Consider the following 27,981-nt stretch of genomic DNA (forward strand, 5'->3'; position numbering starts at 1 on the left):
ACTATAGAGTGGGAACTCTGGGAAGTGGCGGTCCGGAATCTAGGCGACGGGGCGAGACCGGGCGAGACGGGGCCGGTAGGTGGCAGGAAAGGGCTGGGCCGGAGCTGGCGGGAGGGCCAGGCCCCGAGGCCCCCGCCCTGGCTTGCCCGCCCCTGCCGCGGAGGAGAAAACGGAGGATGATCTCCAGATACACTCGGAAGGCCGTGCCACAGAGCGTGGAGCTGTGAGTGGATTGCTCAGCCCGCCCAGCCTGGGCCGCGGGAGCTCTAGGGACCCTTCCTTGGCCAGTCCTTCTCTCCTTTCCTTTCCCAGGGCTCGCGAAAGAAAATAGTATCCTCTTCTCCCAACCCTGGTGGAAGCTGTCTCTTGTCCTTGGGTCACCAGCGGAGAGTGTGTCATCCATGCTATCCTAAGACTGTTTTTTGGGCTGTTACTACGTGAATTGAGGGAATGGATATCCAGAAGCACTTAATGTTCCCACAGTGCTTCTGGCCCCACTGAAGATAATAGCTGAATGCTACAATAAATTTGAACGTGTCTAGTTCCAAACACTTTGCAAAACTGTTTGCTTGAATGCGTTAGCAAAACCAGGAGACCGACTTGGCAAATCCTGCAGATAAAGAAAGATAACAGATCTAAAGATTGTATTTAGAAGATGGTGCAGCTGAGAAGTACAAACCAAGTGGCAACCCAGTTCGAAAGCCTGTTGTCAAGACTTTACACACACACTGTCTTCACACCCCTGGCAAATAATGATCAGTTTTGTTTGTGGACTAAAAAGCAAGCACTTGTAGCTTAAAGACCTGCTTTGTATGCTTAGTAAAGTGTTGTAACTTGGCAGGTAACGATAATGCCTTCCTGGCATGTTGCGATTTCAAAAGAATCTTCAGTTTCTTTACCCTTTCAACAATTCTGAAAGATGGCTATAACTAGTTTCTGTTTCTCAGAAGAAAGTAGAAAGGTTCCACATCTTAAGCAGATAGAGTCTGAACTTTTAAAAAGCCAAATCCCATTGTTCCACCTCACTGACCTAAGTAATTTCAGCAGCCATGCACATACTAAATTTTAGCTATGCATGTGAATTTAAAGTCACGCCTGAGATTTTGAATGGACACTTTCTTGCTATGTAGCTTTTGGGCAATTTATGAAATCTGGGCCTTCATGTCCTGTCAATATATACAAATAACACCTACAAGCATACCTAAAATGATGGCATAGGCCTGGCAGCTTCAGGGATTGAGGGAGATCCACAGAGTTGATCTCAATTGACTTTAATATCTGTCTATCTGAGGGAGTAAAACTTAATTCTCTGGGGCCAGCAGGGTGGGCAAAACTTAACTCTCTGGGGCAGACGAAAAAGGAAAACATAGGCACCTCCAACATGTCAGGATCTCACCTAGGGTGCTGATGAATGGCAAGCCTTCAGCAGGTCAGAGAACCGAAGAGGAGATGCAGGGCATGCAAGCTACTGGACAGTCAAACAGCCACACGAGGTCTTTTCTGAGGGCCAACCTTAGTTCTTCATTTTATTATTTTAGTTGTTGTTTGTTCTCTATTTTTTCTGTTCTGTTCTTCTGATTCTCCTGATTTTCCCTTCTGTCTATTCTTATTTTTTTCCTTCTAACTAAATTTATTTTTTTCTCTTACAGCTTATATACCCCAGCAAAATCTTTCAAGCAGTATAAAAATTACAATGTAGTTACATTCTATTTTTTAAGTGAATGATTACAATGAATACAAGTAAAAAAAAAAAAAGCATGTTTCCCTTATATGAGTAAACATTTTACAAATTACAGGTGAAAAACTAGTTGTCCCAAGAACCCACGTACATTCATATTCAAGCAGTTTGTTGTAGATGAACAGCAAGGTATATTTCTTAGTCAGTTCTTTTGCTGCCAGCTGCATTTTGTGGTTACAAAAAAAGAGGGCCATTATCTCAAAAGGTAACCTTATAAAAAAAAACTACAAATATAAACATTTGTATATGAAAAACAGCTCCACTGTAAATCCTCAGGGTACATACCCACTTGTCAACAGTTTTTATTTCAGGAAGCTGAGGGCAGAAATGGGCACAAGGAATTGTTTTGTTTTGTTTTTCGAGACAGGGTTTCTCTGTAGCTGTGGAGCCTGTCCTGGAACTAGCTCTTGTAGACCAGGATGGCCTCGAACTCACAGAGATTCGCCTGCCTCTGCCTCCCAGGTGCTGGAATTAAAGGTATGCACCACCACTGCCTGGCTGGGTACAAGGAATTAATAATCACCTTTGATCACCAACCCATCCTAGCAGGAAAGGTGTGTTAGCCAGCAAAAGCTACGCTGCCATTGTTCCTATTCTCTGACCTCAGCAAGTCCCATGTTCAACTATTAAAAATGTGTCTTTATAAACTTTAAACTGTTCCCCGAGATTTCTGCCTCAAGCCATTAACAAAAACATTTTAACCTAATCTTACTAATCTACATGTCTAAATTCTTTCTAAGGGTAGTGGTTGAATCATTGATCTGCTCCAACAGCAATACTTGGAAAAAGCCAATCACTATTAGTACTAGTAACACTACCCAGTGAGGAGCTAGAAACCCCCTGAAGAGTTTTCATACAACCCATAGATTATGAGGAATATGGCAACCACAAAGGCAGCAATCAGAATTATGCACAATAACAGCATGAGGACCTCAGGACACATAGTCCTCTGGGCTTTGCCTCTCCAAGGCTCATTCAGGCATGGCTTTGCCAACCACCCTGCTGTGGTCCATGAGTTCCAATGCTACTTATTGGTCCCCTTGCATGGCCCCGACAGTAGGTCCTCAATAAGTGGTAATAATCACCTTGCCTCTTCCCACCTTTACTTAGTGCAAGAGTCATACAGAGAAAAGAACGCGAGCCAGGGGTGGTGTGCCTTTAATCCCAGCACTCGGGAGGCAGAGGCAGGCGAATCTCTGTGAGTTCGAGACTAGCCTGGTCTACAAGAGCTAGTTCCAGAACAGGCTCCAAAGCTACAGAGAAACCCTGTCTCGAAAAACCAAAAAAAAAAAAAAAAAAAAAAAAGAAAGAACACCCTGCTTTGCATCATCCGCTGAGGAGTATGTTATCAACACCACAGCAAATCGGGCAATAAACTCTTTAGGAAATAAGAATAAGAAATAGTCATTTCCCAAAAGGATTTGGCTTAAAAATCTGCTTTTAGTTTTTAAAATTCCATTCAGTGTTTGTGTGTGTGTGTGTGTGTGTGTGTGTGCGCGCACGCGTATGTACCAGCTTATAAGAGTCACTCCTTCCATTTTGTGGGTCTTGGGGATTGAACTCGGGTCCTGAGGCTTCGTGGCAAGTACCTCTCCCTACTGCACTATCTCATCAGCCCCAAATTTGCTTTTATAATTAATTCTAACCAGCTAAGTTAAAAAGACATTTTGCAGTTTTGATAGTTCCTAAAAGTAACGTTTCCAAAAGGAGATCCAAGTGGAGTGGACGAGGATTAAATGCATATAAATGATAGTAAATTAAAATGAGTTTTTTTACTTTAGGTGTTACAGTGATAATCCATTTTCAAGCAGTAGCTTCAAACAGCTTTCCAACAGGGTACTAAGTATACGTGTTGGAAAGAGTTTAACAAAAGTACTCACTCACACATACAGCCTTTCACACTCACCCCCTTTCTTTGGTGCTGGGAATTGAACTTAGTGTCTCATATATGCTAGAAAGCTCTACTACTGCTGAGCTACATTCCCAGTTTTGGGAATGAAAAATTCAAAATAAACATCTAAGCCAGGTGTGATGACCTGACATTCATAGTTTTTTTTATCATATTTCCGTTGGACATTGCCCCTCTGGAATCTATATTCTGTTGGTCTTGTCCACTGAAATAAATAGACTATGTCAGTTATTATGTCTTCCAGAACAAATAATCTACAGTAGGCATCATTTCCCCACAAAATACATTCAGGAAACTTGACAGGTTAGAGAGAGTTTTACAAGTTTCTTTACAGAGAATCTTCCCAGGGCTTTTCATGTGCAAATGCACTTCATAATCCCTGGTACCCGTATTTCACTTGAAGCACAGTATTAAATAACTGCTTGTGGGGGCTGGAGAGATGGCTCAGCAGTTAAGAGCATTGCCTGCTCTTCCAAAGGTCCTGAGTTCAATTCCCAGCAACCACATGGTGGGCTCACAACCATCTGTAATGAGGTCTGGTGCCCTCTTCTGGCTTCAGGCATACACACAGACAGAATATTGCATACATAATAAATAAATAAATAAATAAATAAATAAATAAATAAATAACTGCTTGTGATAATACGGTTATTAAGTGGTGAAGCCAGTGTTCAAATCTAAGTAGTCTGGCACCAAGGATTCCCAGGGGAAATGAATAGTTTGGGATTGTAGTGAATCGTACCATATTTGTACATAAAGTTAAGACCCCAGTTAGTGGATTGCACTTTAACTTTTCTCTCTAATGGTGGACATGATATTTGGCTGGCGAGATGGCTCAGAAGTTAAGAGTACTTACTGTTCTTGCAAATGATTTTAGTTTAGTTCCCAGCACCCGTATCAGGGGTCTCAGTTGACTGGACCTCAAGTTCCAGGAGATCTGACACCTGTGTGCACCACAGACTCACACAGGCACCAACACATACACATAAATTTTTTTAAAAAGTGTATTTTTACTTGGGGCTAACAAGATGGCTCAGCATGTAAAAGCAGTTGCTTACCAAGGTTGACAGCAGAGTTCAGTCCCAGGGACTCGCGTGGTGGACGGAAAGAACCAGCTCTCACAAGTTGGTCTCACTCTTCGCATGCACACACACAGAGAATAAGTAATCGTGAGCCAATGACTCTAGGGAATACCAACTATAAAGAGAAGACTGTTTTATCTTTCACAGGAAAGGAATAACAAAGCACGCTCTTAACCATCATCCCCTTCCAGAGCAACTGGATGACATTTCCTCTACCAATGACGGCCATGAAAAAGATACAAGTTCTCAAAGGTACTAGCACAAAGCATGCTTGCTTACTTATTGCACTTGATAATGGCAAGGATTTTGTTCATTAGGACCGCGCCTATGCTAGTGAAACAAAACAAGAATTTTATTTCTATGAGAACCTGAGGCAGGAGGATTGCTGGAGCTCAGACTTGCAAAGCCAGCCTCTCTCTCTCTGTCTCTGTCTCTGTCTCTCTCTCTCTCTCTCTCTCTCTGTCTCTCTCTCTGTCTCTCTCTCTGTCTCTGTCTCTCTCTCTCTCTGTGTGTGTGTGTGTGTGTGTGTGTGTGGTCTGTACAGATGACTGCAGTTACCAGCAGAGGCTAGAGGTCAGGTTCCCCCTATGAGCTGCCTGTCATGCATGCAAAGAACTGAAGTTGGATTTCTTGGAAAGCAGTTCACATTCTTAGCTTCAGAGACATCTCTCCTACCCACCAGAAGTAATATGTAGTTGTTGTTAAGTAATTAGATTTAAAGGGGATCAGACATTTGATTTTAATTCTATTCCTGCCATTTATAAGCTGAGTAACATTGGGCAAATGAGTTAATGGATAATGAAATAGAAAAACAACAATCAGCCGGGCAGTGGTGGCGGATCTCTGTGAGTTCAAGGCCAACCTGTTCTACAAGAGCTAGTTCCAGGACAGGCTCCAAAGCTACAGAGAAACCGTCTCAAAAAACCAAAAAAAGAAAAAAAGAAAAAGAAAAACAACAATCAGAAGTTGGTTTTTTGGAAACTAGTCAGTAAATCTTTCATTGGTTTGACCAAAACAAAACAAAAAAAAAGACATTATCAGCATCTCTCATATGGTCTTGTAAATATAAATCAGATAAAGTATGTAAAATGTCACACAATGTTTGTCATATATGAATACAGAGTAAATAATAACTGCAGTTTCTAAGAAACAGACCAGCTTCGAAGAGGGTGCTGAAGGACAATGTGCTGTCACAGGAAACACTGTAAAGTCAAAATCTAGTTTCAAACCTGGAAATAAAAGTGAGATTCCTTGAATTTTAAAGAGAGTTCATTAGAACTGCATTAGCAGGTTATAGTAGCAAGGGTTTAATGAGGTGGGTGTCTGTGAATGCAGTTGGGGAATTACAGGAACTAACCAAGTTCAGACGTCCTGTCACCGTTTCTGAGCTATCTCCAGCGGTAAAGCATGCACGTCACCGGTGGACACTGAGCAGCTCAGCTGCCGCCATTTCTGTATTGCTAGGTGGGCTTTTCCCATTGCTTGAACTCCAAGTCGATTTGCCTCTGCAGATATATTGTACACGTTTACCACCTGATAAGTTGCTGAGGAAACATGAAATTTTCCTTTTTTTTTCTTCTCCCTTTCTCTGAAATTAACCATTTAGTGAGTCTGACATCACCCAAGAGTCACCGTTTACATCAACTGACACCGGGAACTCGCCGTCTGCTTTTCCAAGCTATGCAGGCACAGGGATCTCCACAGAAGGCAGCTCTGACTTCTCTTGGGGATATGGTGTGAGTTGTCTGCTAATCATTCCCCTGCAGTTCTGGGAAGATTCTCTTGGAACGCCTCAGGAATTGCCATTCCTGCACTCTTCGCACTGTGTGTGCACGTACGCATGTGTTTGCTGTGTAGGAGTATGCTTGCCTTGTTGCCTTGCATGATGTGTGGAGGCCAGATGTCAACATTGTTTTCCTTGATCACTTTCACCTTATTTACTTATTTATTTATTTACTGTTTTTTGAGACAAGGTATTTTTGTGTAATTTTGACTGTCCTGGAACTTGCTATGTAGACCAGGCTAGCCTGAAAGGCACAGAGATCCACCGGCCTCTGCCTCCTCAGTGCTGGGATTAAAGTCATGTGCCCCCACGCCCAGCTGTTTTATTTGTTGTTTTGAGACAAGGTCCCAGCCAGAAGGTGGTGGCGCACACCTTTAATCCTAGCACTTGAGAGGCAGAAGCAGGTGGATCTCTGTGAGTTTAAGGCCAGCCTGGTCAACAGCAAGTTCCAGGACAACCAGAGCAGTTACACAGAGAAACCCTGTCTCAAAAAAAAAAAAAAAAAAAAACAAAATGTCCCACTAGGCAGCATTGGCTAGCCTGGAACACAGACCAAGCTGGCCTCAAACTCATAAAGACCCTACCTATCTCTCAGCCTTCTGAGTGCTGATATTAGAAGCATGTGCCACTATTTCATGGCTTATTTATTTTTTTAAAAATGTTGTGTGTGCATGTATGCATTTTATGTGTGTGGCTGCTGGTATCATGATCCATAGCTGGAGATTATAGGACAACTTTGTGAAGCTGTTTCTCAATTCCATCTTTACGTAGATTCTGGGACTTGAACTCTGGTGCAAAACTTTGGAGACAGGCACCTTAATCTACTGAGCCATCTCTCCAGACCCCGTTGTATTGATTTTAAACAACAGTTAGCTGCTCTCTTTACAGAAAGGCCTAATTGTTTAAACCTGTTATTATTATCATTAATCACTTCCCAATAGTTTTTCATGTATGTATATTTTCCTTGGTTATATGTATGTGCATACTATTTTGCAATCCAATTTCGTCATTGTTAATGGTGATGTTTATTATTACCTCCACATCTATCAACTAGAATAGTGTATATATATATAATAGTTCTTGGTGTTAACCTATCATAATGAGATTGTCCCTGTATTTAATATTTGGATTTTAAGGGTTTATTAGTTTCTTCAAGAATATTTTGAGCATATCTGTCTGTTGCTGTAGTTACTAGAATATGGAGTGAGACTTACATAGTTCAGTAGTCTAGTGAGGAGACTGCACAGAGGATGGAGAGTACAGAGTGACAAAGTGCCCCAGCAGGATATTGAAACAATGTTAGGAGAGGAGTTTCCTTGAGACTCTAGCATTATCTGTCCAGTAGGCTGAGATTTAAGGACTGTGGAGGTTACCGTGTGAAGAAAGAAACAAACACTTCTCAGACAAACAATGGCAGCTCTGCAAGAGCCCCAGAAGTGGGGATAGCAAGATGGTTCAGTGGCTAATGTCATCAGGACCACCAGTGTTTGGATCCCAGCATCCATGTAGCAGTCTGAGTGTCCCCTCAAATGCCTGTGATCTCAACTCTGATAGGGGTAAAGACAGGAAGATTGTTGGGACTTGATAGTTTGCATCTTAGCTGAGATTCAAACTGCAGACTCAGGAAGAGATCCTGCCTCAGGAACAGGCACAGAGTGATGGAAGAGAAAACCTAACACCCTGCCCTCCTGGCCAGTGTGCATGCACAGGAACAGACACATAGATAAAGAAATGATGTTAAAGTAAAGGGGTGCTATGAGAAGAAACTCACATTTCAAAGGGAAACATTCTTGGGACTGAAGAAAAGATGGGAACCTAGGGAGGAAATATAAATGACAGGGGCAGAAGAGCAAGACTTGGCAGTGGAGCCTTGCGGGGGTGGGGTGGGGATTAAACTTTATTCCTAGTGACTTAATCAGATGCCTTAGCAGGAAGTGAGCTGAGTAAACAGTCCTGCCACCCCGTGTTGTGATCAGAATCTCTAGGTTCTGAACGTTGTATACATGTGTCCCATCCCTTGCTTTCCTTTAGGTATTGGTATACAATGAATTTTTAGAATTAATTTCTAAATTACTTTAAAAATGTATTTCTGGCCAGGTGTAGTGGCATACACCTTTAATCCCAGCAGTCAGTAGGTGGAGGTAAGTGGATCTCTGTGAGTTCAAGGCCAGCCTGGTCTACAAGAGCTAGTTCCAGGACAGGCTCTAGAAACTACAGGGAAACCCTGTCTCGAAAAACCAAAAAAAAAAAATTCCTTGAGATGAAAACTCCCCAATTTAACTTTCCTTTTATATAAACACAGTATCTCAATTTGATTGCTTTAATTTTTTTATTTCTCGGTGCTGGAGATTAAAATATTCCCTCTGCTCTTGTGTGTGTGTGTGTGTGTGTGTGTGTGTGTGTGTTTCTCTGTGTCTGTGTCAGATGCACAAATGCCATGGCATGAGTGTAGAGGTCAGAAGACAACTTGTGGTAGAGCTGGGGAGATGGCCCAGTGGTTAAGTGCACTGTCTGCTCTGCCAGAAGACCAGGGGTCAATTCCCAGCACCCAAATGGCAGCTCACAACTATCTGTAGCTCCAGTTCTGAGGGATCTGGCAGCTTCACACAGACATACATGCAGGAACATACCACATAAAAATCAATGAATCTGCTGGGCGGCAGTGGTGGTGCACACCTTTAATCCCAGCACTTGGGAGGCAGAGACAGGAAGACCTCTGCGAGTTCAAAGCCAGCCTGGTCTACAAAGTGAGTTCCAGCATAGCTAGGACTGTTACACAGAGAAACCCTGTCTTGAGAAAAGAAAAAGAATAAATAAATAAATAAATAAATAAATAAATATCTTTAAAAAAATAAAAACAAAGAAGACAACTTGTAGATGCCAGTTCTCTCCTTTCACCTTTGGGTCCCGGGATTTAAACTCGAGTCATTGTGATTGGGCCCAGCAGCAAGTGCTTTTAACCACTAAGCCTAATCACTGGACTGAAATAAATATATATATTATAGCCTTTTTAAGAGCAGCTTAAAATGGATAGAAAATTCAGTGTTATCCACTGGTACTCCTTCTCTAGAGAATTGTACAGATTTTTTAAATTAAAACTTTATTACAAAGAACTTGGCCAAAAGAAAGTCAGACATCAAAATTAATCTGACACAAAGTCGATACATCCCTATGGCTCCTGATTGCATAAAAATGTATTTGATAGGGAAGGTGTCGAATCAAATGTGAAGCACCTCAGGTTCAGAATAGCTAATCTGACTGTACAGAAGCTCACCAAAATACATTCTTAATAGCTCATATAAATGTTGTTTCTAGGAACTTGACCAAAATGCCACTGAGAAAGTGAAGGCCATGTTCACCGCCATCGATGAGCTCCTGTATGAGCAGAAGCCAAGTGTGCACACACACAGTCTGCAGAAAGAGTGCCAGCAGTGGGCATCCAGCTTTCCTCACCTCAGGTACCAGACAAGACCACAGTCTAAACTGTGGGCATCTCAAATCTGGAATTCTGAGCATGTATGAGCTTTGGATTTTATTCTCGTTTTTTTGAGATGGGGTCTCACTATGAAACCCTGGCTGACCAGGAACTCACTGTGTAGACCAGACTGGACTTGACTCACAGAGATCCACCTGCCTGTCTCCAGAGTACTGGGATTTAAAGGTTCACCTGGCCTGAGCACAGTTTTTTGTTTGTTTGTTTGTTTCTTTCTTTCTTTATTCTAATGGATACAGCTTTGATAAAATTATCCAAAGTCATGTTGTATAAAGCCTTAGCTGAAAGAATACTCAAATTGTAGAAGTTTTTAGACTTAACCTAATCACCAACATGCCAACACATTATTCTAATTAAGCACACTTTTTTTGTGTGTGACAAGTCCTCCCTGTGTAGACAGGCTGGCCTTGAACTCATTTGTCTGCCTGCCTCTCTGTCTCCTTGGAACAATGCAAAACTTTTTAAGATCTACTTGTACATGCATGAAACAAAGTCTCAGCCCAAGTTTGCCTGGCCTTGAACTTTTCTTTTTTTTAAAAAAATATTTTTTCTTGGCTGGGTGTGATAGTGCACACCTTTAATCACAACACTCATAGGCAGAGACAGGTGGATCACTATGAGTTTTATGTATCTTGGCCTATACATTAAGTTCCAAGACAGCCAGAGCTACTTAGTGAGATCTTGTCTCAAAAAGAAAATTTCTCGTTTTTCTGTTGTGTTTTTCTTACATGTATTTTATATACTGCACATATGCCTGGTGCCCGTGGAGGCCAGAGCCCTGTATCTGGAGTTACAAACAATTGTGAACTGCCATGGAGATGTTGGACACTGAACCTGGTTCTCTGCAAGAGCAGAAAGTGCTTTTAACCCCTGAGCCATCTCTCCAGCCCCAGGCATTGATCTTTACATGTGAGCTGATGATCTTTAACTTCTGATCCTCCTCTACCCTTCACCTCCAAGGGCCTGGGATTGTAGACATAAGCCTTTCTTTTGAACAAAATGGCCAGAAAATGTTTTTTTTATACCACTGTCTACAAGTAATTCTCGTGTATTTGAAAGGACATACATACACACATTTCCTGAGAAGCCACTATAGTATCATGACTGTATGTACTGAAATTTCTGTTTAATGTTATTAAGAACATGATTCATGGGCTAGAGAGATGACTCGGCGATTAAGAGCACTGGCTGCTTGACCTAGGTTCAATTCCCAGCACCCACATGGTAGCTCACAAATGTCTATAACTCCAGTTCCAGGTGATCCAACCCCCTCACATAGGCATGCATGCAGACATAACACCAATACATGAAATAAAATAACTAATTTTAAAAGAAAGAATATGATTCATAGTTCTCACTAATTGGCTGGCCCTTCATCCTCTCATGGAGTTGGGGAGAGGGTGTGCAGTGCGTGTTGATGATTGAACCCAGGGCCAAGTGTTGTACCACTGACTCCTGGGCAATAGCTTTATCCTTTCCATATATATTCTATTAAAGGGGAATATACCTGAGTCATAATTCACATTTCCTCTCAAGAGTCATTCTTAACCAGTATCTGACTAAATCTGTGGGGTCTCCGTATAGAACCATCAGATGAACCATCAGACTTGGCATGCATGTGTGCCAAGCAAAGGTACTTTACTGTGTCTGTTCTTCGTTGGAAGGATTCTAGGTAGGCAGATAATCACTTCAAGTGAAGGCTATGGATTGTACCCTCGATCACCTTCTGCTGTGTCAACTTCCCATGAAGCAACCTTGTCTCAAGAGAGAGACTCTACCATGTAAGTACGCTATAACGCAAGCACTTGAGTCTCCAGTGCATAGCGATGGTTCCTGTGGAGGATGATAGCACAGAGGAGCAAAGCCAAGATCCTGAAATGTGTGCTGGCGCTGCTGGGTTTCTGAGACAGGATTTCTCTCTAGTTTTTGGTGCCTGTCCTAGAACTAGCTGTTATGGACCAGCCTGGCCTCGAACTCACGGAGATCCACCTGCCTCTGCCTCCCGAGTGCTGGGATTAAAGCTGTGCGCCACAGCCGCCTGGCATATTTTTTAATCTAAATAGAACATAAAATATTTACATGATAACAAAGTACACAAAAAAGCAGACTAATATATAAATTGAGATTATGGTTTCAAACAAGATTGTCGTATAACACAGATAGTAGTGTGTAGGTCAAAATGGTAGTCCAGGGAGTTAAGTATTAGAAAATGGTGTTAGGTTACAGAAGCACAAGCATGAAAACATGAAAAATTGAGTTTGCAGAGATAATTCTTTTGTTTTGGGCTGATTTAAGGGTTGTGTCTAGACAAGGTTTCATTATGTAGCCCTGACTGGCCTGGAACTCACTATGTAGACCAGGATAGCCTCAAACTTAACAGGTATCTCCCTGCCTCTGCCTCCTGAGTGCAGGGATTAAAGGTGTGTTCCACTACAGCCATCTATATTATTTTAAATACATATTTCAATGGATCCTTTTGGGAAACTAAATTCCACCACCTAGTTAATGAAGTCAGCCCCTACCATGGTATACACAAAACAGAAAGCATACAATGAAACACAGGAGATGCTTCCAGGACACAGAGTTGACAGTGATTTCGAGGATGTAATGTCATAGGCAAAAGCAAAAAAAAAAAATGGCCAAATTCCTGTGTACAAATAATCAAAAGAAGAAGAGAATATATACAATAGGATAAAGTGTTCACAAATCATATGCCTAATAAGGATTAATATCTACAGGGTAAATGATTTCTACAATTCAGAAAATCAGAAACAGCCTAACTGCAAATGGACAGAGGCCATGAATAGCTGAGAAGGAAAAAAAGGACTTAAAATCGTTCAGAAAACTACTGCCAGGACAAGGGGGGTTTGTTCCAAAAGTTATGTTATTTGCCATGTGAAAGCTGTTATGTGTTAATATGTCACTAATACTGCTTTTTCTTCCCTCTCCAAGATTTGGTATAAGGGGAAAGAAGTTACATTTTTCATCTTCTTATGCTCATAAAGTGTCTCCCACCACTAAACCCTCTGGCTTGTCCACTGCGGAAGGGGAAGAGGTGGACTGTATAATCTTTTCTGAAGGAATAATTGAGGAGTACCTGGCTTTCGACCACACAGATGCGTGAGTACTATCTTTTAAGACTGTAGCTCTGTTTTGGGTATCAGCGTCTACTTATGAAACTGCGCTAAGCAGGTTTGTAACAGTCTGATACTCGTGTCCAGTCAGCTCTAGCTGTAAGCAGGTTTGTAACAGTCTGATACCCTTGTCCAGTCGGCTCCAGCATGCAGAGCTCATATCCCTTTGCTCCCACACACCAGGCTTCCCTCTGTAGCTTCCTTCTTCATTTAGAAATTGCTTTTTCCTGAGATGAGAGCTTTTTAAATGACTTTCTCTCCATAATTTGATTTTATCATTTTACAAATTTTCACCAGTAGAAACTGAAACTTCAAAGAGTAGTTGAAGAGATGTGAAACTTGGTTTATTTAAAGTAAACTTTCTTGCTTTATTTTTATTACTATTATTGTTTTGAGACAGGGTCTTACTATGTAGCTTTGACTGCCCTCAAATTTATAGAAATCTGCCTGCCTCTACCTCCCACATGCTAGGATTAAAGGTGTGTGCCACCATGCCCATCTGATTCTTACTTTTAAAGGATACATATAGTTTATACAATTAATAATGTGTATTTATATCCACTTATGACAGCAGTCATATAATAGATATTACCTTGACATGGAATAGCTGAGAATCAGAGTGCTTAAGTAATTTGTCTGAGGCAAAGTAAACCAAAACCTTGTTCATCTGTTTCTAAATCCAGTAATCTCATCATACTGCATGCTGCCTCTCTGAAATGTAAACTCTTTTTCTTGTTGTTGTTGTTGTTGTTGTTGTTTTTCGAGACAGGGTTTCTCTGTAGCTTTGGTGCCTGTCCTGGAACTTGCCTTGTAGACCCGGCTGGCCTCGAACTCACAGAGATTTGCCTACCTCTGCCTCCCGAGTGCTGGGATTAAAAGGCTTGAGCCACCACCGCCCAGTGTAAACTATTTTTCTAAGTTCTAGATTTAATTTTGGTAAGTGATATTTATCCAGAAAGTTGTCCATTTCCTTTAAGTTTTCCAATTTTGTGGAGTATAGGTTTTCAAAATATGACCTGATGATTCTCTGCATTTCCTCCGGTCTGTTGTTATGTCCCCCTTTTCATTTCTGAGTTTGTTAATTTGGATGTTTTCTCTTTGCTTTTTGGTTAATTTGGATAAAGGTTTGTCTATTTTGTTGATTTTCTCAAAGAACGAACTCTTTGTCTCATTGGTTCTTTGTATTGTTTTCTTTGTTTCTATTTTGTTGATTTCAGCTCTCATTTTGATTATTTCCTGCCATCTAGTTCTCTTAAGTGAGTTTGCTTCTTTTTGTTCTAAAGTTTTCAAATGTTCTGTTAATTCACTAGTGTGGGATTTTTCCAGCTTCTTTATGTAGGCGTTTAGTGCTGTGAACTTACCTCTTAACACTGCTTTCATTGTATCCCATAAATTTGGGTATGTTGTATGGTCATTTTCATTTAATTTTAGGAAGTCTTTATTTCTCCCTTTATTTCTTCCTTGACCCATTGATGATTCAGGTGAGCATTGTTTAATTTCCATGTGTTTGTAGGTTTTCTGGAATTGGTATGGCTGTTGACTTCTAGTTTTAAAGCATGGTGATCTGATAAGGTACATTGGGTTATTCCAATTTTTTTGTATTTGTTGAGATTTGTTTTGTTACCGAGTATGTGGTCAATTTTTGAGATGGTTCCATGAGGTGCTGAGAAGAAGGTTTATTCTTTTCTGTTTGGATGGAATATTCTATAGATGTCTGTTATGTCCATTTGAGTCATAACATCTGTTAGTTCTCTTATTTCTCTGTTCATTTTTTGTCTGATTGACCTGTCCAGTGGTGAGAAGGGTGTGTTGAAGTCTCCCACGATTAGTGTGTGGGGTTTAATGTATGATTTAAGCTTTAGAAGTGTTTCTTTTACATATGAGGGTGCCCTTGTATTTGTGACATAGATGTTCAATATTGAGATTTCCTCTTGATGGATTTTTCATGTGACTAATATGAAATGTCCTTCTTTGTCTCTTTTGACTGATTTTAGCTTGAAGTCTATTTTGTTAGATATCAGGTTAGCTACACCCGCTTGTTTCTTAGGTTCATTTGATTGGTATATTTTTTCCCAACCTTTTACTCTGAGACAATGTCTGTCTTTGAGGTTGAGATATGTTTCTTGTATGCAAAAGAGGGATGGATTCTGTTTTCATATCCAGTCTGTTAGCCTGTGCCTTTTTATGGGTGAGTTGAGTCCATTTACATTAAGGTATATTAATGACCAGTGATTGCTATCTCCTGTTAACTTAGTTTTCATCGTTGGTGATGTTAATTTGTGTGTTTTTTTTTCTTCTTTGGGATTTGCTGTGATGAGATCATCAATTCTCTGTGTTTTTGTTGGTGTAGGCATCTTCCTTGGGTTGGAGTTTTCCTTCTAATATTTTGTGTAGGGCTGAGTTAGTGGCTAGGTATTGGTGAAATCTAGATTTGTCATGGATTATCTTTTTTTGTCCTTCTATGGTGATCAACAGTTTTGCTGGGTATAGTAGTCTGGGCTGGCATCTGTGGTCTCTTAATGTCTGCATAATGCTTGACCATGACCTTTTGGTTTTCATTGTCTCCACTGAGAAGTCAGGTGTAATTCTGATAGGTCTACCTTTATATGTTACTTGGCCTTTTTCCTTTGCAGCTCTTAATATTCTTTCTTTACTCTGTATTGTTAGTGTTTTGATTATTATGTGGTGAGAGGACTTACTTTTGGATCCAGTCTATTTGGTGTTCTGTAAGCTTCTTGTATCTTCATAGGCATATCTTTCTTTAGGTAGGGAAAGTTTTCTTCTGTGATTTTGTTAAAGTTTCTGTGCCTTTGAGTTGAAGTTCTTCTACTTCTATACCTATTCTAAGATTTGGCCTTTTTATGTTGTCCCATATCTCATGGATATTTTGGGTTAAGCTTTTGTTAGATTTTATGTTTTCTTTAACTGATGAGTTTATTTCCTCTATTGTATCTTCAGCGCTTGAGATTCTCTCTTCCATTTCTTGCATTCTGTTGTTTATACTTGCATTTGTGGTTCCTGTTCTTCTTCTCATGATTTATGTTTTTTTTAAAACTTTATTAATTTTTATGTATGAGTACTCCGCATGTACACTTGCGTGTCAGATGAGGGTATCAGATCCCGTTGTAGATGGTCATGAGCCACCATGTGGGTGCTGGGAATTGAACTCAGGACCTCTGGAAGAGCAGCCGGTGCTCTTAACCGCTGCGCCATCTCTCCAGCCCCATGATTTATGTTTCTATAATTCCTTCGGCTTGTGTTTTCTTTATTTTTTCTATCTCAGTTTTCAAGTCCTAAATAGTTTCTTTTATATGTTTGAGTTCTTTTTCTTGGTTTTCTTTAAGTGATTTGCTGATATCTTCCAATTTTTTGTTTGTTTTTTCCTCCATTTCTTTAAGGTAATTTCTCATTTCATCTTTAAGAATTTCCAACATTCTCTTGAGGTTATTTTTTGGATAATTTTCTTCTGGTTCATCCATATTTGGTTGTTCAGGTCTTACTTTTGTAAGGTCTTTAGGTTTTACTGGTGTTACTCTTTGTGGTGTAGCGTGTGATCTTACCTTTTCTACTCATCTTTTCCTCTAATAGGTGTGGTTGGGGCTGTCTGAGATTCTGTTGAATAATCTTCTAAGTACCAGTGAATCCAAAGCTCAGATGGTTGTTCCTCGTGGTACAGTCAGTGTCACAGTTCTAGTTACGTTGGTTATAGCTCAGTGCTCCTGTGCTTTGGTCTGCTCCCTTGGAGTTTGCTGTCTCAGGCCTACTTTGGCCTAAGCTTCTGGCTTTGATCTGTTTCTGTAAATCTTGATCTAGATCTCCTCTTGCAGATGTCCCTGGCTTGGAGTTGGACCTGTTTTAGTAGAGATCGCTGACTCTGGATCTGGTTGCTGGGTCAATCCTGATCCACCTGTGTCCCGGGACTGGGTTTGCTCCTGGCTTCTGCTCCTGATGGAGCTTATTCTTTCTGTGTCTTAGGTAACTGGTTCAGTCCCACTCTGGTTCCAGTGGAGGTTGCAGACTCTGAGTCAAGTAGTTGGCTCACTCCTGGTCTGCCAGTGTCCCAGGACTGGGTTGGCTCCCAGGGCTGAATTTGCTCCTGGCTTCTGCTCCAGGTGGAGCTTGTTTCCTCCGGCTCTCTCTGTCCTAGGATTCTCTGGCTTTTGATTTTTTTAGAGACTCCTCTTTCCCTAGCCTTTGTCATCTACTTCTTCTGTCTTTTGTTTTTTCTCAGATCAGAAGCCCTCCCCTTTGGTCCTTCATCTTAAGTTGTGAAGAATGAAGTTGACTGAAATAATATAAAATGTGGTACAAATGGCTGACGTGTGCTACCCGGGCACCTTTCCCTTTTTCCGATTAAAGTAAACACAGTGAATTTTCAGGCAATATGGGCAAGATTTCAAAAGGCAGACATATTACAGATACTACCAAAATATCTTCTTGTAAAGTAACTGAGTAGTTGGGCCTTTAGGATGTTCCTAACTAAAGCTGGACCTACTGGACAAGCCTATAATCACAGTTATTCAGGAGGCTGAGGCAAGGAGACTCACAAGTTGAAAGCCAGTGTTGGCTACAAAGTGAGATCAGGGCCGGGCGGTGGTGGCGCACGCCTTTAATCCCAGCACTCGGGAGGCAGAAGCAGGCGGATCTCTGTGAGTTCGAGACCAGCCTGGTCTACAAGAGCTAGTTCCAGGACAGGCTCCAAAGCTACAGAGAAACCCTGTCTCGAAAAACCAAAAAAAAAAAAAAAAAAAAAAAACCAAAGTGAGATCAGGATAGCCTATACAACCTGGTGGAACACTGCTTCAGAATCAAAAGTTGAAAGCTGTGTTGTAGCTCAGTTGTAGAGCATTTGATCCTGCATGACTGGAAACTCCAGTTAAACTGAAAATATCGAAGGTCACAAATAAATGAAAATGCCCACAGGAAATGAGTATATGTGATAACTTAAGCAGATGACTTTGTAAAAGTAGAAAAACCAGGAAAAAGTAACATTCCTAACTTACTCTTTCTATAAAAAGTAAACTTAAATTTCACACATAAAAATTTGCACATGACAGACCAAATCATGTAGGTTTAGAAAGCAGATATGAAAGATTTTTAATTTTTTTGTTTTGTTCTTTTTTTAAGTGCTGGAATTAAAAGCGTGTCACCACGTTACATCTCAAAAGCATTTTTAAACCCTAATACAGAATCTACAAGTCATATGAGAAGTTCTTAAATTATGATGTTAGATGGCATTTCTGCATAGGAACAAGAAATACAAAGTCAATAAAACTAGGCAAAAATATCTGTACCACATTTATAGAATTAATTTTTTAATGTATATATCAATGAGGAAAAGACTAAGGATTAAACAGGAAAAGAACATGAACAGAAAGTTATTATGAGCAGAACAAACATTTTATTTTTTTAATTTATTTATTTATTATGTATAGTGTTCTGCCTGCATGTATGCCTGCCCGCCAGAAGAGGGCACCAGATCTCATAGATGGCAGTAAACCACCTTGTGGTTTCTGGGAATTGAACTCAGGGCCTCTGAAAGAGCAGCCAGTGTTCTTAACCTCTGAGCCATCTCTCCAGCCCCAGAACAAACACTTTAAATATTTGAATTCAACCTTTTTACATTAGAGATAAAATGTCAACCATAATGAGATGTTGTGATCTCCCATCAGTTTGAGAGGACCTCAAGGCAATTGTGAAGGGTTTCTTCTTTACTGTTGGACTGTAGAGCCTCTTGAGAGAGTGGTGGACCTTATCTTTCAAATTGCAGAGTAGATGCCCTTTACCTCACTAATTGTATTTACAGGAATCTATTCTACAGATGTAATCACCCATAAAATGAAATACGGTATAACAATTACAGTACCTACCATAGTCAGAAGCCTGGCTAGTTGGATACATGTGGTGCAGCTGCTGGAATCCTCCAGCTGTTCTCTAAGAGACAAGCTGTGATATGTGTTGATAGGACAGTTGCAGATGCACTGGTAATAAAACATGGGCTACAGTGTAACACGCAATGTAATTATTTCTCTGGAACAGTATAGACTATTTGTTTTTGGTGATGGGGACCAGGAATCAAGAGATATAGGAGACATCCTTTTCATTATGAGTCCTATACATTTTAATTTTTCACCAAATAATGGCACATGCCTATAGTTGCAGCATTTGGGGGGTGGGAGCAAGTGTGATCACACCTGGTCTACATAGTGACTTCTACCCATTCAGGGCTACATAGCAAAATCCTACCTCAAAAATAACATTTAAAAATGATAGAAAGTAAATACAGTTCAGCACAATCATCTGATCCTCTTAGTTCCTACTACTGCTAAGCTCGTTCTTCCTCTGGTAGCTGCTCTACATGACCTCTTTCCTGCCTGTTTTGTTTTGGGGACCTCTGCCTGAGGGCAATCTCCTGTAGAAACGTAGAATATTTCTTCCATTCCTCAGTCACTTCCTGAATTTGCTTTGTTCTATTCTATGGCAGCAGTTCTCAACCTTCTCAATGCCATGACCTTGTAATACAGTTTCTCATGTTGTGGTGACCCCCAACAATAAAATTATTTGGTTGCATCAGGTGGTGGTGGCGCACACCTCTAATCCCAACACTCAGAAAGCAGAGATAGGAGGATATCTGTGAGCTCAAGCCAACCTGGTCTACAGAGTGAGTTCCAGGACAGCCAGAATTCCACAGAGAAACCCTGTCTTGAAAAAACAAAACAAAATAAAATTATCTTGTTGCTACTTCATGAGTAATTTTGGTACTGTTATGAATTGTAATGTAATATCTGACATGCAGCTTGAGCCACAGGTTGAGAACCACTGGTCTATGGTAAATGAGCACACTGTCAGCTGCCCCTCCGCAGCCCCAGACTATTGGTATTCCCCGTAGAGAAGCAGATGGGCTTGACTTATTGGGAGTTCCTGGTTGTAGGCATGGAGTTTCCAGAAGAACATAGAGGACTTCCAGTCTATTTCATTCCCACCTTTCCTTTGTGGGGCACTAGGACAGGGTGCTGATAAAAGAAGGAACTAGTCTCTTCTACTGAGAACTGGCAGCTGCAGGTGCTGGGTGAAGAGGAGGGTAGAGCGGGTACACCATGCACATTTCTGAGTATAAAGGACAATGGTGGGGCTCAGGGAAGAATAATCATGAAATCTTTCCCTCTTGCTTCTATTCCAGGGAAGAGGGATTTCATGGAAACAAATCAGAAGCAGCTACAGAGAAACAGAAATTAGGGTACCCTCCCATTGCTCCATTTTACTGCATGAAAGAGGATGTCCTTGCTTATGTTTTTGACAGCGTGTGGAGCAAGGTTGTGGGCTGTATGGAGCAGTTGACACGTAGTCACTGGGAGGGATTTGCTTCTGGTAAGGATCCTAATGAAACCAATGTGAAAAATAATTATTTATGATTTACAAATCCCAGTCAGTCTCTTTGTGTGTGTCTTTGGTGCTGGCTAAACCTAGGACCCCTAAGTGTGCCAGGCCAACATTAACACCAGGTTACAAGACGGCCTTTTTTTATTGTTTAATTTTGAGACAGAGTCACTCAAGACAGGCCTTGGACTTGTGATCCTCTTGCTTCAACCTCTCAACTGATATTCTGGGGCTTTGCTACCAGGTCTGGCTCTACAAAATCTAGGCTATATGCTTTATTAGTGCAGTACCTGGGTAAGAGAGATAGCAGAAACCAGTATTTTCCTATCTTTACACACACACCACAACACTTCTGAAACCAAGTTTGTAGGAGTATTCCACACATACTTAATAGATTCTCACACACCATGTGAGTGTGTTATGGTTGAATTCTCACACTACCTAGAAGATGGCTTTAGATCCCACAAGAGGCAGTTTCACAGCCTCTCCCACTTTATACCTCACACAACACATTGAAGCTTCATGCTGTGATCTGTACTTCTACCCAAAAATTAGAACTAATGAGTCTCCTTCCTTAGGTTTGATTAATCTGCTAGAATGGTGCACAGGACTCAGGGAGAAATCAGGCTTGCTGGCCTAGAAAAAATACTACAAAGGATGTAGATGAATAGCCAAATAAGAGATGCATAAGACAATGTTGGAGGAGGGAAGGGTGTATCCTCGCCACCCTCTGAGCACCCTCAAGTGAGTAGTCGGGAAGCTCTTCTGAAGAAGACATTTGTTCGGATTCTTATAAAGTCCACATTGTATAAGCATGTAAATAATTGGTTGTAAGCATGATTAAATAATCAGCTCATCCTCAGACCCTCTCTTCACAAAAGTCAGGGGAGTATGGCTAAAAGTTCCAAACCTGACTACATGTTGTTCCCCCTGGCGGTTAACCCTCCTGCTGGCTCCCCTCCTGAAATTATTCAGATTCTCCCAACCACCAGCCCTCTTCTCAGAATGCAGAAAGGCACTGTTGCTTTGAAGGTTCCAAGGGTTTTAGGAGCTCTGTGCCAGATACTAAGTAGAGACCAAATATGTTCTTTATGTTATATCAGAGTGAGTCTGATTAACGTTGGTGTTGTGGACGGAAACTAGCAGAGAACTTAGTAAATATCTGAGAATGGGTGGAGCAGTAATGAGGCCTCATCTGTGGTCATCAGACGAGTACAGAGCTTGTACTTTCTCCTCCAGCTGTGAGAAACCATGTGAGTGGCATATGCTTCTTAGTGTCAGTGAAGAATAATTAACAAACAGATACTTCACATCAGGTGTACAGTTGGTAAGTTCCGTTCTATGTACATGGTCAGTACAGTGAACACTCATCACTCCCACAAGTTCATGCCCTTTACAGGCCCTCCATGCTGTCGTTATATGTCACATCCTTTGCCAAAGATGCTTCTGCTGAGAGAAGCCAGATGAAGTGTGGTGGCCCCGAGGCTCCTAGGGAGTGGTACTGTTTGAAAGGATTGAAAGGATTAGGACATGTGGCCTTGTTGGAGGAAATGTATTTCTGGGGGTGGACTTTGAGGTTTCAGATGCTCAAGCCAGGCCCGGTGTCACACTTTCTTCCTGTTGCCTACTGATCCAGATGTAGAAGTCTCAGCTACTTCTCCAGCACCATGCCTGCCCACACACTGCCATTGTTTCCTGCCTTGACAGTAATGGACTAAACCTCTAAACCTGTATGTCAGCCCCAATTAAATGTTTTTCTTTATAATAGTTGCTGTGGGCCAGGCAGTGCTGGCACATGCCTTTAATCCCAGCACTTGGGAGGCAGAGGGAGACAGGTTTCTGTGAATTCAGCACCAGCCTGGTCTATAAAAATGAGTTTCAGCCAGGACTGTTACACAAACAAACCTTTGTCTCAAGAAACCAAAAAAAAAAAAAAAAAAAGAGTTGCCTTAATGGGCCATACTAGTAGGAACATGGAAGACAGTGGAGCTGAGGGTGATTTGAACTGTGGGGGCCTGGCTCAAGAGGTTTCAGAGGAGAAGAAATTTTGGTAAAGAATGTATTTGGCTGCTTTCTGCACTTGTCTAAAAAAAAAGAAAAGTTTAATGGATTAACAGCTTTGGTAGAGATTTCCAGACTGCCTAGTATTGACTGTGTTGCGTGGTTATCATTGGCCACACTTATACAGATCTATCATGAAAAGGAGCAAGCTGAGCAAGGAAAAATACAAAATGTACAGTTTGAGAAGAAAAGGAGCTCCAGGAAGTGTAAAAAGATTAAAGAAAAGCCTGCTGCTAAGTGGAATAAGGGAGTGGTGACTCTGGACAAGACTCTACCTAGCTAAGCTTTCAGTTTGTGAAAAGGGATGGAAGAGAAGCTTAGAGCGGCTGATGGTGTGGCCACCCCAGCACTTCGGAGGCAGACACAGATAGATCTCTAGTTCAGGCCAGCCTGGTCTACAGAGTGAGTTCTAGCACAGCCCGCAGTGAAGGAAACCATCAGTAATAGAAAGCTGGTGAAAATGAATTTGAATGAGGAGGCCATGTTCCAGTTCCAACAAGCAGCAGAATTTAGCAGCTTAGGCCAAATGGTTCTGGCCTTAGAGTCAAGGAATGACTAAGAAAAGCTGCTGAGGCTGGGCATGTGCCAGGGGTGTCCATGAATGGAGGCCTGGAGAAGCCATTGCATGAAGCTGTGAAGGAGAATCCCGGATTGCCTTGGAGATTCCAAGATGTTGGAGATGCCAAAGCCATGGGATACCTGCTGAAGAGAGCTGCTAACAGGGAGTGGAACCAGCCCAAAAGAGAGAAGTGTGTTGCAGTCAACAAAACTGAAAGGCATTGGAGATCTGAAGAGCAGTTTGACATCAGACACAGAGATGCAGAGTTTGGAGTTTGCCCAGCTGGTTTTAGTCTTGCTTTGGTCCAGTATTTCCTCACTGTGCTCCCTTTCCTCCCTTTTGGAATGGTGATATATATTATGTGCCATTATATGCTGGAATTATGTGATCTGCCTTTTCATTTTGACTTTACAAGGTATAATAGTTTCCTTGCCATGAGTATCAGAGACTTTGACCTATGAATAACGTGAAGAGAGTAGGGGCTTTAGAAGTAGAACTGAATGTAGTTTTGTATTATGAATATGGCTACAAGCCTAAGAGGGCCAGAGAGTGATTGTGGTGACTGAATGAAAATGAACCCTATAGGCTCATAGGAGGTGACATTCTTTGAAAGGATTAGGATATGTGGTCTTGTTGAAGTAAATGTGGCCGTGTTAGAGGAAGTGTGGCACTGGGCATGGGATTTGGGATTTCAAAAGCTCAAGCCAGGCTCAGTATCACACTTTCTTCCTGATGCCTCCTCTCCAGCACTGTATCTGCCCACACACTTCCATGTTTCCCACTATGACAATAATGGACTAAACCTCTGTACCTGTAAGCCAGCCCCAATTAAATGTTTTCCATTGTAAGAGTTGCTGTGGTCATGGTGTCTCTTCACAGCAATAGAACACTAAGACAGAGCACATATGGTCTACTTCCATTTACACCAACATCCTCTAATGTTAACGATCTGCAGTGACAGGAACCAGGTCATTTGCTCTGTCCGATTCTTCCACATGAGCATAATGACTTTAGATTTATCCATTTCACTTTTTATATCTGTAATTCCTTTTATTTCTGGATATTATTTCATGAAACCACATTTTATCAATTCATGTATTAATGGACATTTCAAATGCTTTTCACTATAGCTCTTACAAACACTAATGTACAAGAATTTAGAGGTAAATATTTTCATTTCTCTAGGCAAATCCCCAATACTAAAATGACTGAGTTAGATAGATAGATAGATAGATAGATAGATAGATAGATAGATAGATAGATAGAGATTATAGAAGTATTTTGTTACAAATTATATGTTTTTCTTTAGCACTCAAATTATTCCAGACCTCGCAGCTTTAAATAATACTGTTGTCTCACACATTTGTGAGTCAGAAGGCCTAGAATAACTTAGCAAGTCTTTTGTTTAGGGTCTCACAAGACTGAGGTCAAGGTATTGGCCAGTGCTGGCTTTTTAATATGGAGGCTAAGCTAGGAAAGGGTCCAGTTTTCCTTTTGTGTATGCTCAGAAGTATCTATTCCTTGTGGCTGTGATTTTCATGGCAGCTTTATTTTTCAAAGTCAGCCAGTCAAAAACAATTAAGGAACAGTTCATTTATAATAACATCAAATGACTGAACTGGACTGAAGTGGACTGGAAAGATGGCTCAGTGGTTACCAACAGTGGCTGTTCTTCCAGTGAGGACCTGGGTTTGATTTCCAGCACCCACATGGCAGCTAACAACCTCTGCAGCTCCAGTTTAGGGAATCTGACACCCTCTTCTAGACCCCACGACCCTACATGCACTTTATACATGGATACATAAAGATAAATATTTTCATGTCTTTAATTATCCTCCTCTTCCTTTTATACTGCCAGCTTCCTATTCTATTAAAAATGTTTAGGAATAAAATTAACTCTAGAAATGAGAGACGTGTGCCGAAAACTACAAAGACCATATGAGCTTACAGAAGACCACAACCTAAATGAAGAGACACAGGAAAGACAGCCTGCATGACATGGACTGGAAGACATGCTGCTGAGGTGACAGTACTTCCGAGTAGATCTGTATGATCAGTGCAGCCCCTATCAAGATTTCACCTGCCTGAGCTGGGGATACAATCATGGAGAACATAGTACAGGGCAAAGTCTACAAAAGAAAAAAGGACAAAATGGGAATTCAACTGCATGTTTTGTAGAAATGGGCAGGCGGATCCTAAAAGTCTGGAACTGCAAGGTCCCTCAAAGTTAAAACAGCATTGAAAAGAACGAAACTAGATAACTTCCTGATTTGAAAACTCTTAAAATACTGCTTTGATTAAGACTAGCAAAGGACAGATACATCAGTGTAGGTCAATTTCAGCAGGGCAGCCAAGATTAGTCAGTCAGGTGACATCTTGCCAACAAATGTGGCTAGAGTAAATGGATTTCCACACAGACAAAAGTGAAGTTGGACCCTGACATCTCACCTACAAGAGTCAACTCAAAAGTGGATGAAACAGGCCAGTGAGAGCTCAGTGGCTATGGGTGCTTGCCCATCAGACCGTATAGAGTACTCAGACCCTATAGAGACCCTATAGAGACCCTATAGAAAGAGGAAAGAACCAAATCTAACAAGTTGTCCTCTGAGTTCCACATGCACATGATGGCACATGTACATCTGCACACATACCAATAAATGATAAATGTAAACATTTTAAATAAAATGTTTTAAAAATAAAACACTAAATTTGAGTGAAAATTATGAAATCTCAAAAGAAATCATATAATAGATATTATGACTTTGGATTTAACAGTGAATTCTTAGGACATCAAAAGCATGCATAACAAAAAACTAAGTTGGGTTTCATCAAAATTTATAAGTTTGTGCATCAAGAGACATTCTCTAGATTGTGAAAGACCACACACAGGTCAAAATAATTATAACCACCTTTCCAGCTTGGGACCGGTAGAATGGCTCCCGCATAGAAGGGTGGCTAGAAGGGCCGTTCTGCCATAAACGAGGTGGTGACCCGAGAAAACACCATCAACATTCACAAGTGCATCCATGGCATGGGCTTCCAGAAGCATGCCCCTAGGGCACTCAAAGAAATCTGGAAATTTGTCATGAAGGAGATGGGGACTCCAGATGTGCGGATTGATACCAAGCTCAATAAAGCTGTCTGTGCCAAAGGAATAGGGAACGTTCCATACCATATCTGGGTACGTTTGTCCACAAAATGTAATGAGGATGAGGACTCACCAAACAAGCTCTACACATTGGTGACTTACGTGTCTGTTACCACTTTCAAAAATCTACAGACAGTGAGTGTGGATGAGAACTAACCTACTGAATCTCAAAGTTGGAGAACTGCCTTCAAAAAAAAATAATTGTCATATACCAGAGGAGATAAAGAACTACAATTTAATAAAGAAAGGACACAACCCAGTTTTTAAAACTGAGCAAATGCCTTCAACAGATATTTCTCCAAAGAAGATCTATAAATGGTCAAAAGTCACATGAGAAGGTGGTGTGCAGCAACTCATCATTAGGGGAATTCAGGTTAAAGAGAGAGAGAGAGATGCTGTTTCATGCCTACTAAGGGGTGTGTGTGTGTGTGTGTGTGTGTGTGTGTGTGTGTGTGTGTGTGTGTGTGAAGGGGGTTACTAAAGTGTGGATCCTATTTTTGAGAGACAACAAATGGGAAGGGTTTGCAGAAACTGGAACCCTCATGAATTACTGGTGCAAATGTAAGATGTACAGCCATTGTGGAAAGTTCCTAAAATGTTAAACAAAATTACCATATAACACAGAAACTCCTCTACAAAGTATATACATTACCAAGATTACAGAAAAGAGTTTACACATGTGTAAACATGTGTGGTTATAGTAGTAGTATCAGAAATAGACCCAAAGTGGAAACACAAATTTGATGTGTGTGTGTGTGTGTGTTATGTATGAAATAAATTGTGTGTACTCTAAAACTCCTGTGTTGAAACTATAATCCTTGATATGTTTTGGGAGCATTTAGGGAGGTACCAGCCCCCTGAACTAGTAGATTTCTTCTAAAAAGGTGAAGAAACACCAGAGCTCTTTCTCTTTCTATGCATACACAGAGAAGAGGCTGAGTGAGAACACAGTAAAGTAGGTGGCCATCCATAAGCCAGAAAGAGAAATCTGAGAGGTCAGCCCTGGTGGCATCTAGAACTGTGAGAAAGTAAGTGTTGTGTATGCCACCCACCTGTTATTTTATTAAAGCAGCCCTGACAGACTAATACACCATACAGTAGAATACTATTTATCCATAAAAAAATTAATTACTGAACCATTATTACAACATGGACAAACCTTGAAAATATACCAAATGGAGACAGACACAGAAGGCCACTTACAGAATTATGTATTATTTAATTTATATAAAATATCCCAAGTAAACAAAACCAAAAACAGACACAAAGTAATTTAACAGTTGCCAGTGGATGGAAGAAGACTTGGAGTGGTGGGAATTTTCTGGAATGACACTGTGGTGATGATTGCACAGCACTGAGTGCGGTGAGAATGACATACACTTTAAAGTGCGTTATGAGGCTTACCTCATTCCCAAAACTATAGCCTGTGGCTGGGAAGGTTAAGTTAAGTGGCTAAGAACCTTTGCTGCTGTTACAAAGAATTCAGGCCCCAGTAGCGACAGGGTGGGCGGTTGAAAATCATCTGTAACTCTAGTTCCAGAAGATATGATGCCATCTTCTGGCCTCCATGAGTACTGCATGCATGTGGTGCACACACAGAAATATAGGCAAACACTTAATAAACACATAAAATAAAAAATTAATATAATCTTTAAAAGTCTAGCCTAAAGATTATGTGGGGTTTTTTTATCTCTCAC

At 40.9% G+C, this 27,981-nt stretch overlaps 1 protein-coding gene and 1 pseudogene across 12 annotated transcripts in view; both read left to right on the forward strand.

Annotated features, from left to right (window-relative positions):
- Positions 1 to 13: 13 nt before the first annotated feature.
- Fam149b1 (family with sequence similarity 149 member B1) overlaps positions 14 to 27,981 on the forward strand; it is a 46,725-nt gene continuing 18,757 nt past the window's right edge. For 7 of the 12 annotated variants that reach the window (XM_038309625.1, XM_038309632.1, XM_038309626.1 and 4 more), the window contains exons 1-7: positions 14 to 223; positions 4,877 to 4,981; positions 6,336 to 6,465; positions 9,828 to 9,970; positions 11,670 to 11,786; positions 12,958 to 13,125; positions 20,320 to 20,507. In XM_038309625.1, the coding sequence (XP_038165553.1) occupies positions 177 to 223; positions 4,877 to 4,981; positions 6,336 to 6,465; positions 9,828 to 9,970; positions 11,670 to 11,786; positions 12,958 to 13,125; positions 20,320 to 20,507 (898 nt within the window). In that variant the 5' untranslated portion in view covers positions 14 to 176. Of the gene's footprint in view, positions 224 to 4,876; positions 4,982 to 6,335; positions 6,466 to 9,827; positions 9,971 to 11,669; positions 11,787 to 12,957; positions 13,126 to 20,319; positions 20,508 to 27,981 lie in introns of those variants that run through there. The other 5 variants (XM_038309630.1, XM_038309636.1, XM_038309631.1 and 2 more) reach the window with 4 other exon arrangements.
- LOC119799772 lies at positions 26,051 to 27,242 on the forward strand (annotated as a pseudogene).

The sequence above is a fragment of the Arvicola amphibius genome, chromosome 13, assembly GCF_903992535.2.
Source record: "Arvicola amphibius chromosome 13, mArvAmp1.2, whole genome shotgun sequence".
In the NCBI taxonomy this organism is placed as follows: domain Eukaryota; kingdom Metazoa; phylum Chordata; class Mammalia; order Rodentia; family Cricetidae; genus Arvicola; species Arvicola amphibius.